Source organism: Electrona antarctica (assembly GCF_951216825.1).
Source record: "Electrona antarctica genome assembly, chromosome: 16".
NCBI classification, from domain to species: Eukaryota; Metazoa; Chordata; class Actinopteri; order Myctophiformes; family Myctophidae; genus Electrona; species Electrona antarctica.
The window spans coordinates 437602-452888 of NC_136797.1; the positions used below are offsets into that span (position 1 = coordinate 437602).

The 15287-nt window shown below is 51.5% G+C and overlaps 1 protein-coding gene across 1 annotated transcript in view; it reads left to right on the forward strand.

Annotated features, from left to right (window-relative positions):
- The window catches only part of fbxw2 (F-box and WD repeat domain containing 2), a 36458-nt gene that overhangs the window by 365 nt on the left and 20806 nt on the right, over positions 1 to 15287 (forward strand). Inside the window, exons 2-3 of the mRNA XM_079524435.1 lie at positions 2185 to 2414; positions 3234 to 3353. Coding sequence (XP_079380561.1) covers positions 2268 to 2414; positions 3234 to 3353 — 267 coding nt within the window. The 5' untranslated portion in view covers positions 2185 to 2267. The remainder of the gene's footprint in view (positions 1 to 2184; positions 2415 to 3233; positions 3354 to 15287) is intronic.

Below are 15287 nucleotides of genomic sequence, written 5' to 3' on the forward strand. Positions count from 1 at the left end.
AGTAGTAGCTGTTATACGTGTAGCAGTAGCCGTTCTGCTAACTAGCTAAGTGTACTAACTATTAGTCATTACTGTTGTTATGATTAGCTCTTACTAATACAAGTATGTACTTAAAGATCAGTGCTTTTCAGCACTGATGACATTTAGCCTCTCAAACATGGTGTTGGTACCATTAGGAGAGATAACATGATGTTGGTACCATTAGGAGAGATAACATGATGTTGGTACCATTAGGAGAGATAACATGATGTTGGTACCATTAGGAGAGATAACATGATGTTGGTACCATTAGGAGAGATAACATGATGTTGGTACCATTAGGAGATATAACACGATGTTGGTACCATTAGAGATAACATGATGTTGGTACCATTAGGAGAGATAACATGATGTTGGTACCATTAGGAGAGATAACATGATGTTGGTACCATTAGGAGAGATAACATGATGTTGGTACCATTAGGAGAGATAACATGATGTTGGTACCATTAGGAGATATAACACGATGTTGGTACCATTAGAGATAACATGATGTTGGTACCATTAGGAGATATAACATGATGTTTGTACCATTAGGAGAGATAACATGATGTTGGTACCATTAGGAGAGATAACATGATGTTGGTAACATTAGGAGAGATAACATGATGTTGGTACCATTAGGAGAGATAACATGATGTTGGTACCATTAGGAGAGATAACATGATGTTGGTACCATTAGGAGAGAGAACATGATGTTGGTACCATTAAGAGAGATAACATGGTGTTGGTACCATTAGGAGAGATAACATGGTGTTGGTACCACTAGGAGAGATAACATGGTGTTGGTACCATTAGGAGAGATAACATGATGTTGGTACCATTAGGAGAGATAACATGATGTTGGTACCATTAGGAGAGATAACAGGCAGGCAAAATAACAATTATTCTACATTCTCTAATTGTAGATAGACTTCTGGTAAATTAACTAATGCAGATGTTTAACAATAATTTAACTCGATAACATTTCATTTTACACTCTCAAGAGTTAAATATCTAATAAGGGTCCATTTGGTTAGCAACTCTCCATCATTTATAGCTGGGGACCACCTGGAACCCCCTCAAGGACCCCTGGTGGTCCCCGGACCACCTGGAACCACCTCAAGGACCCCTGGTAGTCCCCGGACCCCTGGTTGACAAACAGTGCACTATAGGGTTGTTTTAGACTAACTGACTTTATTAGTAGTATTTAAGTGTTTTAGTCTAACTGACTTTATTACTAGTATTTAAGTGTTTTAGTCTAACTGACTTTATTACTAGTATTTAGGTGAGGTGAGGTGACCACCGAACTACAACATGACGTCACAGAGCCGCGGTGAAGAGCAAACCCCAGCCCTTCTCTCTGTTTTTACTCACCACCGCTCCACGTTATTACAGCTCCGGTGGTCACCTCACCACCGGAGCGGTGGTCACCTCACCACCGGAGCGGTGGTCACCTCACCACCGGAACGGTGGTCACCTCACCACCGGAGCGGTGGTCACCTCACCACCGGAGCGGTGGTCACCTCACCACCGGAACGGTGGTCACCTCGCCACCGGAGCGGTGGTCACCTCGCCACCGGAGCGGTGGTCACCTCACCACCGGAGCGGTGGTCACCTCACCACCGGAGCGGTGGTCACCTCACCACCGGAGCGGTGGTCACCTCACCACCGCAGCGGTGGTCACCTCACCACCGCAGCGGTGGTCACCTCACCACCGCAGCGGTGGTCACCTCACCACCGCAGCGGTGGTCACCTCACCACCGCAGCGTTGGTCACCTCACCACCGCAGCGGTGGTCACCTCGCCACCGCAGCGGTGGTCACCTCGCCACCGGAGCGGTGGTCACCTCGCCACCGGAGCGGTGGTTACCTCGCCACCGGAGCGGTGGTCACCTCGCCACCGGAGCGGTGGTCACCTCACCACCGGAGCGGTGGTCACCTCGCCACCGCAGCGTTGGTCACCTCACCACCGCAGCGGTGGTCACCTCGCCACCGCAGCGGTGGTCACCTCGCCACCGGAGCGGTGGTCATCTCACCACCGGAGCGGTGGTCACCTCGCCACCGGAACGGTGGTCACCTCACCACCGAAAATCCAGACTATGAATAGGCCTTAACGCTTCAGTCACAATGTCTCTCTCTCTCTCTCTCCCTCCCCCCAACCCCAGGTCACTGCTCCCATGCCCGTCCCCTCATGGAGAAGATGTTCTGACCCCTGACCCCGTCCCCTGACCCCTGACCCCGTCCCGTCATGGAGAGGCCTCAGTTCGAGGCGTGGCTGGATTCGGTGTCTGCATCGTTCGTCTCGCTGAGCGACGCTCAGAGGAACGCCTCGCTGGACCGTCTGATCTCGCTGAGCGGAGCGTCCCAGCTGAGACACCTGTCCAACGGCCTGGAGGTACGTCTGTCCCCCTGAGACACCTGTCCCCCTGAGACAACTGTCCCCCTGACACACCTGTCCCCCTGAGACACCTGTCCTAACAGCCTGGAGGTATGTTAGTCCCCCTCGTCCTCCCCTAGGCTGATATTATATATATTATTGAGGGGTGCTAGCCCCTCCCCTAGCCCCTCCTATATATACAGGTTTAATGTTTGTTTTTAGTTCAATGTTTGTTTTAAAAACGGCATTGACAATGAAGGGAAAATGTACGTCATCTTGTCCCTAAACACAAACAATAAGTGCCATTAACAATAAAGAGAATTTAATGTTTGTGTTTGCACCGTTTGTTTTACATCACCATTACATCACCTAATCATTGGACTTTAATATATTAGCGCCCCTCACTTCACACGGGTGTGATTTTTAAAGGAGCATTCAGTGATTTGGGTGATTTGGAAAAAACCCTGGTCCGCCCCGGTAACAAGATGTGCACATGCACGCACTACAGTGGGGGGGGACGCGACAGGCTAACAGCACACACACCAAGGCCCGCCCCCGCTCGATCATGATTGGTGGAAGGCCCCTCTCTATCCTGATTGGATGAAGGCTGGGCCACCTAGCCAAAAACGAAACCTAAGGTTTTTTGACCCCCAGGGGTTAACTGGGGACAGGGAGGAACTCCTTATATGGCCAGCACACTCTATAGTAGGGAGGATTATCACAACAAAACAAAAAAGAAGTGATATTTGAATTAAGTGAAATCACTGAATATACCTTTAACCCCTAGACTTCATTCCATGTGATATTATATATATATATATATTTAACCCCTTCTAGGCGCTCGTGAAGAGAGACTTTGTGCGTCTGCTGCCCCTGGAGCTGTCCTTCTACCTGCTGAGGTGGCTGGACCCGGAAACCCTCCTGACCTGCTGTCTGGTCTGCAAGACCTGGAACAAGGTACCTACGCCCTAAAATATACACCCTGCGCCACCCTGAAACCCTGCTGACCTGTAAGGGTCCATTTGGTTCCATTTGTACACACAGAGTTATCTCTTTAGGACATCCACACATGTTAATGTGGGACGTCCTCGTGACCGGTGCCCGTGTGTTGGTTCCCACATCACTAGTTTGCTGGCTGGCAGCTCTTGGTGTCTTTGGCAGTGTCAATTTAGGCATTTAGCAGACGCTCTTAATCCAGAGCGACTTACATTAAGCAATAACAAAAGCATGGCATACAGCACATATATAAAAAGTAGTTATCATGAATCATAAACTAAGAACGTAACAGTGGAGTATCTATGTTAACTATACATACTATACTATATTATCTATTATACATTTGAAAACGTGTGCCCAAGCCCAAAGCAGGAAAATAAAGTCACCAGCTACTACGTCACTGACACGCTGCAACACGCTGCAACACACACTGCAACAACACACTAACACGACACAGCCTTACCCTCCGCGTCGATCCACGGCTATCTCCTCATGTCGCGCCGCACGACCACATTCAACAACACCCGCGTAAAAACTGTCATTGCACTGCCACTAAAGCCGCCTCCCGTCCACACTCACAAACAACATCAATATCAATAATAAACACAAACACGCCACAAGCACCGACACCCCCGCCTAATTTGTTGCCAGGTCTATGAAAACTAGCCCAGAAAAAATGCCATTCAACACGCTACTTACAACTCGCTTACAATTCGCGGACCTGGCAACACTGCATCCTGTTTTCCCATTGGCTACGGTTGCTACAACACGCATTTGCACTGCATGATGGGAGCAACACAGCTTAATGTAGGGGTCACCGATTGCTGTGCTACATCCCCCTCATGTTCTCACCACCCCCTTCGGCTACACCACACACACTAACCTACACACTTCTCCACATGCAACACAGGCCCCTTATTGGCTAACCCCCTCACATGGCGATCCCCACGCAGCCAGCCACACACACACAACGGCCACGTTCGCAAATATCGCACTGAGCGCACTGTGCAAATGCAATGCAAACTAATAGGCGAGTGTGCTTCGGTGCGGTATTTCCCAACGCGCCCATCTCATCGACACAACGCGCGCAGTCGGATGCCAAGCTCTTCCGCGATTTATTCCTTTCCCAGTCTCACCACACCACGGACTCATTGTAACCTCGCATCAGTGTCACTGCAGACACGTAATCACACTGTGGAGGATTTGTGACTGAGTGACTGTGTGTGTGTGTGTGTGTGTGTGTGTGTGTGGTTTGATTTCAGCATGTTTTACACTGCACAGTTGCGCAGTGCACACCATGGGACAAATCGCCTTTTCACCCCCTGCCACTGTGCCCACAAACGCATGTACAAGAGGAAAACAATCTAAACATTATATACTAACGTCAGCATCGGGCAGATTAACACACACAAGCGTTATTAGTTGAGTTTTCTTATTGAAGTGCCTCTGATTTGTAACTGTGCGTTTATGTCAGTCAGCGATGCGATCCGTTGTTATTCAGCCACCAGCAGCAACATACGCACGGACTGGAGAGAGGCGACGTGTTTCTCTCCCTTCGGCTCATGTAGCCCTCATTGTAACTACAAATATTGTTCCCGAAGAAACAATGTGGGGTCACTGCAATCCAAAAGATTGTAGGCCTACTATAATGCAGTCAAGGTCCCCACAAAAATATACTACAGTATGTTCTGCTCCATTCTCAACATAAAACAAATAAAATACAACACATAATAATAATACCCATCTGTTAATACATGTGAAGGCCACAATACTGGGTTTAAAAACACAGCTGAAACATGAAGTGGAGTCTGTCAAATCTCGCAATTTCCTTCTTCCCATTGCGCTGCAACGGAACTAGGATGAGCCGCCCGAAGGGCGGCGAAATTCTAGTATATTATACATGTGTACTATAAAGTGCTATGACTACATAAAGTGCAATTCTAGAGCTGTCTACGTAACAAGCTATAGGTCTGTTTAAAATACTATCTAAGTCTACATAATGTGCTATCTAAGGGGCTAGGCTAGGGCAAGTGCTCCTGCTAGTCTCATTCTCCTGGCTGCTATTTTCTGGCTTACCCTTATGGCATTGCACCATACAGATACATGTTGCTGACATGGCATTCCACCATACAGATACATGTTGCTGACATGGCATTCCACCATACAGATACATGTTGCTGACATGGCATTCCACCATACAGATACATGTTGCTGACATGGCATTCCACCATACAGATACATGTTGCTGACATGGCATTCCACCATACAGATACATGTTGCTGACATGGCATTCCACCATACAGATACATGTTGCTGACATGGCATTCCACCATACAGATACATGTTGCTGACATGGCATTCCACCATACAGATACATGTTGCTGACATGGCATTCCACCATACAGATACATGTTGCTGACATGGCATTCCACCATACAGATACATGTTGCTGACATGGCATTCCACCATACAGATACATGTTGCTGACATGGCATTCCACCATACAGATACATGTTGCTGACATGGCATTCCACCATACAGATACATGTTGCTGACATGGCATTCCACCATACAGATACATGTTGCTGACATGGCATTCCACCATACAGATACATGTTGCTGACATGGCATTCCACCATACAGATACATGTTGCTGACATGGCATTCCACCATACAGATACATGTTGCTGACATGGCATTCCACCATACAGATACATGTTGCTGACATGGCATTCCACCATACAGATACATGTTGCTGACATGGCATTCCACCATACAGATACATGTTGCTGACATGGCATTCCACCATACAGATACATGTTGCTGACATGGCATTCCACCATACAGATACATGTTGCTGACATGGCATTCCACCATACAGATACATGTTGCTGACATGGCATTCCACCATACAGATACATGTTGCTGACATGGCATTCCACCATACAGATACATGTTGCTGACATGGCATTCCACCATACAGATACATGTTGCTGACATGGCATTCCACCATACAGATACATGTTGCTGACATGGCATTCCACCATACAGATACATGTTGCTGACATGGCATTCCACCATACAGATACATGTTGCTGACATGGCATTCCACCATACAGATACATGTTGCTGACATGGCATTCCACCATACAGATACATGTTGCTGACATGGCATTCCACCATACAGATACATGTTGCTGACATGGCATTCCACCATACAGATACATGTTGCTGACATGGCATTCCACCATACAGATACATGTTGCTGACATGGCATTCCACCATACAGATACATGTTGCTGACATGGCATTCCACCATACAGATACATGTTGCTGACATGGCATTCCACCATACAGATACATGTTGCTGACATGGCATTCCACCATACAGATACATGTTGCTGACATGGCATTCCACCATACAGATACATGTTGCTGACATGGCATTCCACCATACAGATACATGTTGCTGACATGGCATTCCACCATACAGATACATGTTGCTGACATGGCATTCCACCATACAGATACATGTTGCTGACATGTACCTTATGGCATTCCACCATACAGATACATGTTGCTGACATGGCATTCCACCATACAGATACATGTTGCTGACATGGCATTCCACCATACAGATACATGTTGCTGACATGGCATTCCACCATACAGATACATGTTGCTGACATGTACCTTATGGCATTCCACCATACAGATACATGTTGCTGACATGGCATTCCACCATACAGATACATGTTGCTGACATGTACCTTATGGCATTCCACCATACAGATACATGTTGCTGACATGTACCTTATGGCATTCCACCATACAGATACATGTTGCTGACATGGCATTCCACCATACAGATACATGTTGCTGACATGGCATTCCACCATACAGATACATGTTGCTGACATGGCATTCCACCATACAGATACATGTTGCTGACATGGCATTCCACCATACAGATACATGTTGCTGACATGGCATTCCACCATACAGATACATGTTGCTGACATGGCATTCCACCATACAGATACATGTTGCTGACATGGCATTCCACCATACAGATACATGTTGCTGACATGGCATTCCACCATACAGATACATGTTGCTGACATGGCATTCCACCATACAGATACATGTTGCTGACATGGCATTCCACCATACAGATACATGTTGCTGACATGGCATTCCACCATACAGATACATGTTGCTGACATGGCATTCCACCATACAGATACATGTTGCTGACATGGCATTCCACCATACAGATACATGTTGCTGACATGGCATTCCACCATACAGATACATGTTGCTGACATGGCATTCCACCATACAGATACATGTTGCTGACATGGCATTCCACCATACAGATACATGTTGCTGACATGGCATTCCACCATACAGATACATGTTGCTGACATGGCATTCCACCATACAGATACATGTTGCTGACATGGCATTCCACCATACAGATACATGTTGCTGACATGGCATTCCACCATACAGATACATGTTGCTGACATGGCATTCCACCATACAGATACATGTTGCTGACATGGCATTCCACCATACAGATACATGTTGCTGACATGGCATTCCACCATACAGATACATGTTGCTGACATGGCATTCCACCATACAGATACATGTTGCTGACATGGCATTCCACCATACAGATACATGTTGCTGACATGGCATTCCACCATACAGATACATGTTGCTGACATGGCATTCCACCATACAGATACATGTTGCTGACATGGCATTCCACCATACAGATACATGTTGCTGACATGGCATTCCACCATACAGATACATGTTGCTGACATGGCATTCCACCATACAGATACATGTTGCTGACATGGCATTCCACCATACAGATACATGTTGCTGACATGGCATTCCACCATACAGATACATGTTGCTGACATGGCATTCCACCATACAGATACATGTTGCTGACATGGCATTCCACCATACAGATACATGTTGCTGACATGGCATTCCACCATACAGATACATGTTGCTGACATGGCATTCCACCATACAGATACATGTTGCTGACATGGCATTCCACCATACAGATACATGTTGCTGACATGGCATTCCACCATACAGATACATGTTGCTGACATGGCATTCCACCATACAGATACATGTTGCTGACATGGCATTCCACCATACAGATACATGTTGCTGACATGTACCTTATGGCATTCCACCATACAGATACATGTTGCTGACATGGCATTCCACCATACAGATACATGTTGCTGACATGGCATTCCACCATACAGATACATGTTGCTGACATGGCATTCCACCATACAGATACATGTTGCTGACATGTACCTTATGGCATTCCACCATACAGATACATGTTGCTGACATGGCATTCCACCATACAGATACATGTTGCTGACATGTACCTTATGGCATTCCACCATACAGATACATGTTGCTGACATGTACCTTATGGCATTCCACCATACAGATACATGTTGCTGACATGGCATTCCACCATACAGATACATGTTGCTGACATGGCATTCCACCATACAGATACATGTTGCTGACATGGCATTCCACCATACAGATACATGTTGCTGACATGGCATTCCACCATACAGATACATGTTGCTGACATGGCATTCCACCATACAGATACATGTTGCTGACATGGCATTCCACCATACAGATACATGTTGCTGACATGGCATTCCACCATACAGATACATGTTGCTGACATGGCATTCCACCATACAGATACATGTTGCTGACATGGCATTCCACCATACAGATACATGTTGCTGACATGGCATTCCACCATACAGATACATGTTGCTGACATGGCATTCCACCATACAGATACATGTTGCTGACATGGCATTCCACCATACAGATACATGTTGCTGACATGGCATTCCACCATACAGATACATGTTGCTGACATGGCATTCCACCATACAGATACATGTTGCTGACATGGCATTCCACCATACAGATACATGTTGCTGACATGGCATTCCACCATACAGATACATGTTGCTGACATGGCATTCCACCATACAGATACATGTTGCTGACATGGCATTCCACCATACAGATACATGTTGCTGACATGGCATTCCACCATACAGATACATGTTGCTGACATGTACCTTATGGCATTCCACCATACAGATACATGTTGCTGACATGGCATTCCACCATACAGATACATGTTGCTGACATGGCATTCCACCATACAGATACATGTTGCTGACATGGCATTCCACCATACAGATACATGTTGCTGACATGGCATTCCACCATACAGATACATGTTGCTGACATGGCATTCCACCATACAGATACATGTTGCTGACATGGCATTCCACCATACAGATACATGTTGCTGACATGGCATTCCACCATACAGATACATGTTGCTGACATGGCATTCCACCATACAGATACATGTTGCTGACATGTACCTTATGGCATTCCACCATACAGATACATGTTGCTGACATGGCATTCCACCATACAGATACATGTTGCTGACATGGCATTCCACCATACAGATACATGTTGCTGACATGGCATTCCACCATACAGATACATGTTGCTGACATGGCATTCCACCATACAGATACATGTTGCTGACATGGCATTCCACCATACAGATACATGTTGCTGACATGGCATTCCACCATACAGATACATGTTGCTGACATGGCATTCCACCATACAGATACATGTTGCTGACATGGCATTCCACCATACAGATACATGTTGCTGACATGGCATTCCACCATACAGATACATGTTGCTGACATGTACCTTATGGCATTCCACCATACACATAGCTTGCTGACATGTACACTCTTGCTGATGTTAAGTGCTGCACACAACATTCTTGTGTAGCACCACCAGGGTACCGTACCGTCTAGAGACACCACCAGGGCACCACCAGGGTACCGTACCGTCTAGAGACTTCACCACCAGGGTACCGTACCGTCTAGAGACTTCTGCAGGGTTGGCTTCAGGGTCCAGCATTCACTGCCGTTCAGGAGAACAGACTATACCGTTGCATATAAGCTGAGTTTGATTCTTGACGGGGGAGGTTGGAGTTCCATACACTGGTCATGCCATCCAGGGCCCTCCATGGTCATGCCATCCAGGGCCCTCCATGGTCAGGCCGTTCAGGGCCCTCCATGGTCAGGCCGTTCAGGACCCTCTATGGTCAGGCCGTTCAGGGCCCTCCATGGTCAGGCCGTTCAGGGCCCTCCATGGTCATGCCATCCAGGGCCCTCCATGGTCATGCCATCCAGGGCCCTCCATGGTCAGGCCGTTCAGGGCCCTCCATGGTCATGCCATCCAGGGCCCTCCATGGTCATGCCATCCAGGGCCCTCCATGGTCAGGCCGTTCAGGGCCCTCCATGGTCAGGCCGTTCAGGGCCCTCCATGGTCAGGCCGTTCAGGGCCCTCCATGGTCATGCCATCCAGGGCCCTCCATGGTCATGCCATCCAGGGCCCTCCATGGTCAGGCCGTTTAGGGCCCTCTATGGTCAGGCCGTTCAGGGCCCTCTATGGTCAGGCCGTTCAGGGCCCTCCATGGTCAGGCCGTTTAGGGCCCTCCATGGTCAGGCCATCCAGGGCCCTCCATGGTCAGGCCGTTCAGGGCCCTCCATGGTCAGGCCATCCAGGGCCCTCCATGGTCAGGCCGTTCAGGGCCCTCTATGGTCAGGCCGTTTAGGGCCCTCTATGGTCAGGCCGTTCAGGGCCCTCCATGGTCAGGCCGTTCAGGGCCCTCCATGGTCAGGCCGTTCAGGGCCCTCCATGGTCAGGCCGTTCAGGGCCCTCCATGGTCAGGCCATCCAGGGCCCTCCATGGTCATGCCATCCAGGGCCCTCCATGGTCAGGCCGTTTAGGGCCCTCTATGGTCAGGCCGTTCAGGGCCCTCTATGGTCAGGCCGTTCAGGGCCCTCCATGGTCAGGCCGTTTAGGGCCCTCCATGGTCAGGCCATCCAGGGCCCTCCATGGTCAGGCCGTTCAGGGCCCTCCATGGTCAGGCCATCCAGGGCCCTCCATGGTCAGGCCGTTCAGGGCCCTCTATGGTCAGGCCGTTTAGGGCCCTCTATGGTCAGGCCGTTCAGGGCCCTCTATGGTCAGGCCGTTCAGGGCCCTCCATGGTCAGGCCGTTTAGGGCCCTCCATGGTCATGCCATCCAGGGCCCTCCATGGTCATGCCATCCAGGGCCCTCCATGGTCATGCCATCCAGGGCCCTCCATGGTCATGCCATCCAGGGCCCTCCATGGTCAGGCCATCCAGGGCCCTCCATGGTCAGGCCGTCCAGGGCCCTCCATGGTCAAGCCGTTTAGGGCCCTCCATGGTCAGGCCATCCAGGGCCCTCCATGGTCAGGCCATCCAGGGCCCTCCATGGTCAGGCCGTTCAGGGCCCTCCATGGTCAGGCCATCCAGGGCCCTCCATGGTCAGGCCGTTCAGGGCCCTCTATGGTCAGGCCGTTTAGGGCCCTCCATGGTCAGGCCGTTCAGGACCCTCCATGGTCAGGCCGTTCAGGGCCCTCCATGGTCAGGCCGTTCAGGGCCCTCCATGGTCAGGCCGTTCAGGGCCCTCCATGGTCAGGCCGTCCAGGGCCCTCCATGGTCAGGCCGTTGAGGGCCCTCCATGGTCAGGCCGTTCAGGACCCTCTATGGTCAGGCCGTTCAGGGCCCTCCATGGTCAGGCCGTTCAGGGCCCTCCATGGTCAGGCCGTTCAGGGCCCTCCATGGTCAGGCCGTTCAGGGCCCTCCATGGTCAGGCCGTTCAGGGCCCTCCATGGTCAGGCCGTTCAGGGCCCTCCATGGTCAGGCCATCCAGGGCCCTCCATGGTCAGGCCGTTCAGGGCCCTCCATGGTCAGGCCATCCAGGGCCCTCCATGGTCAGGCCATTTAGGGCCCTCTCAGAGTTACAGACATTTAAGGGTTGACCGTACGTTGTTGTTGGTGACGTCACACAGACCTCATGATGGTGGCTTTATAACCCGATCTCCAGAACGGGAGCAGAGAGAGAAACCCAATGCGACCAGTTCTTCATGCGCTCGGTACGTACGGATCTACACGCGCTCAGTACGTACAGTGGGCAGGACCCTCACCAGAATGTCGTCGAACGCCGCGGCCGCGGGAGAACAGCCAACGCAGCAGCCGTCTGACGTCAAACAGCAGAGATATGGACAGATACTCTACGATCAGGAGTTCACCGCCGATCCCTCCCTGAGCTTCTGTTCAGGCCGGTTCCACCCGTACGGCCACGGAGATCCCGGCGATGGCTCGTCGGACACGACGGAGGACTCCGAACCGGAGCGCCGCCACCGCCGCCCGGCCTTCGGGGGAACTCGGGGCGGTTGGCGGTCGTCGGGTCGACGCGGAGGCGAGCCCGAGGACGGCGCCGTCGCGGCCTCGTCCTCCTGCGCCCGCGGCCGCTGCTGCAGGTGCAGCGGCCGTCGCGGGAGGGAAGGCGACTACGGCGGCCGGGGTTCCGCCTTGTCGGAGAGACGCAGCTGGGAGGAGACTCTGTCGGGGCTGGATGGCGGCGAGGAGGAGGAAGACCCAGGCTGGTTCCTGCTGTCGGATCTGGATGGCAGCCCGGAGGAGGAAGACCCGGGCTGGGAGGAGACTCTGTCGGATCTGGATGGCCTCAAGGAGGAGGAAGACCCGGGCTGGTTCCCTCCTCCTCTGTCGGATCTGGAGGAGGATCCGCTGGTCCCTCCCCCTCCTCCTCGGCTCCTGGAATACGACGCAGACGAGGACGGCAGCGGAGGTTGTGACGAGTCGTTGGAGGACTGCGGCGACTACTCTTCCGCGGAGCCGTCTTTCTTCTTCCTCCCTGGAGGAGGAGACTACGCCCGCGTCGACGTGGCCGTAGTCGCAGACTCCGAGAACAGCTGCGAGGAGGAGCAGGATTCCGAGGATTCTGAGCCTCCTCTCCGCTACAACACCGTCACGTCGGAGCTCATGGAGGCGCGCCTGGCGCGGGCCATGTGCGAGCGCCGCGCCCAGGCCCTGCAGCAGAAGACTGCCCTGGAGGCGCGCCTCCGCCAGGCCATGGAGCAGCTGCGCCTGGCCAAGGCCATGGAGGCACGCCTCTCCCACGCCATGCGGCAGCAGCGGCAGCTCGCCGCCGCCATGGCCGAGCGGCTCTCGCTGGAGCAGCGGCTGGCGGCCGCCGTGGAGCAGCAGCGGCACCTGGCGGCCGCCATGGAGGCGCTCGCCGGCCAGGAGTCCCAGGTGGTCGTCGAGGTCGCCACGATGGCGACCGCCTCCGGCGGGGGAACTCGTCACGACTTTGACTTGTCGTCCAGTCCGGTCCCGGCCGACCGGCGTCTCATCGACGCTCTGCCGCGGATCACCGTCGTAGGGGACGGGTGCGCTGCCGACTCGTGCTGTCCGATTTGCTGCGGCGAGTACCTGGCGGGCGAGCAGTTCACGGCGCTGCCCTGCAAGCACGGCTTCCACCGGCCCTGCGTGGCCCAGTGGCTCCGCAAGTCTGGAACGTGCCCTGTGTGTCGCTACGCCCTGACGTAGATCTGGCCCAGTGGCTCCGCCCTGTGTGTCACCATGCCCTGACGTAGATCTGGCCCAGTGGCTCTGCCCTGTGTGTCGCTACGCCCTGACGTAGATCTGGCCCAGTGGCTCTGCCCTGTGTCGCCGCAGTCCTCCAACGCCGAGGAAAATGCTGAGGGTACAGGCTTTAGTTCTGACACCCCATTGGTCCCACTGTCATTACACCCACAACCTACCTCACACCCTATTGGTCGGACTGTCATTAGACCCACAACCTACCTCACACCCTATTTGTCCGACTGTCATTAGACCCACAACCTACCTCACACCCTATTGGTCGGACTGTCATTAGACCCACAACCTACCTCAAACCCTATTGGTCAGACTGTCATTAGACCCACAAAAGTGAGGACGTCAATTGTGATTGGCCAGAATGAGATGATGTAAGATGATAAGACACTTCACACGAGTGGGATTCTTAGCGACCTGTTCTCCCATAGGGGGGCAGGTTGTGTGTGTGTGTGTGTGTGTGTGTGTGTGTGTGTGTGTGTGTGTGTGTGTGTGTGTGTGTGTGTGTGTGTGTGTGTGTGTGTGTGTGTGTGTGTGTGTGTGTGTGTGTGTGTGTGTGTGTGTGTGTGTGTGTGTGTGTGTGTGTGTGTCACTCGTGCACGCCGTCAGTGGGCCGAAGGTAGTAACAACACCCGCATTTTTGTTACTAAAACTTTTGATAAACTGTACATTTTGTGACAACATTTTTTTAGAATTCATAATCTCGTAATACGAGACTGCGATAAGGCTCTGTCTATTACCATCCATCCATCTTCAACCGCTTATCCGTAGTCGGGTTGCGGGGGAAACAGTTCCAGCACAGAGCCAAGGCCAGTTTTCCCCGGGGTCCCCTCCCAGTGGAGATATTATCCATCTGGTCCTTGGTCTGCCCCGGGGTCTCCTCCCAGTGGAGATATAATCCATCTGGTCCTTGGTCTGCCCCGGGGTCTCCTCCCAGTGGAGATATAATCCATCTGGTCCTTGGTCTGCCCCGGGGTCTCCTCCCAGTGGAGATATAATCCATCTGGTCCTTGGTCTGCCCCGGGGTCTCCTCCCAGTGGAGATATTATCCATCTGGTCCTTGGTCTGCCCCGGGGTCTCCTCCCAGTGGAGATATAATCCATTTGGTCCCTGGTCTGCCCTGGGGTCTCCTCCCAGTGGAGATATAATCCATCTGGTCCTTGGTCTGCCCCGGGGTCTCCTCCCAGTGGAGATATAATCCATCTGGTCCTTGGTCTGCCCCGGGGTCTCCTCCCAGTGGAGATATAATCCATCTGGTCCTTGGTCTGC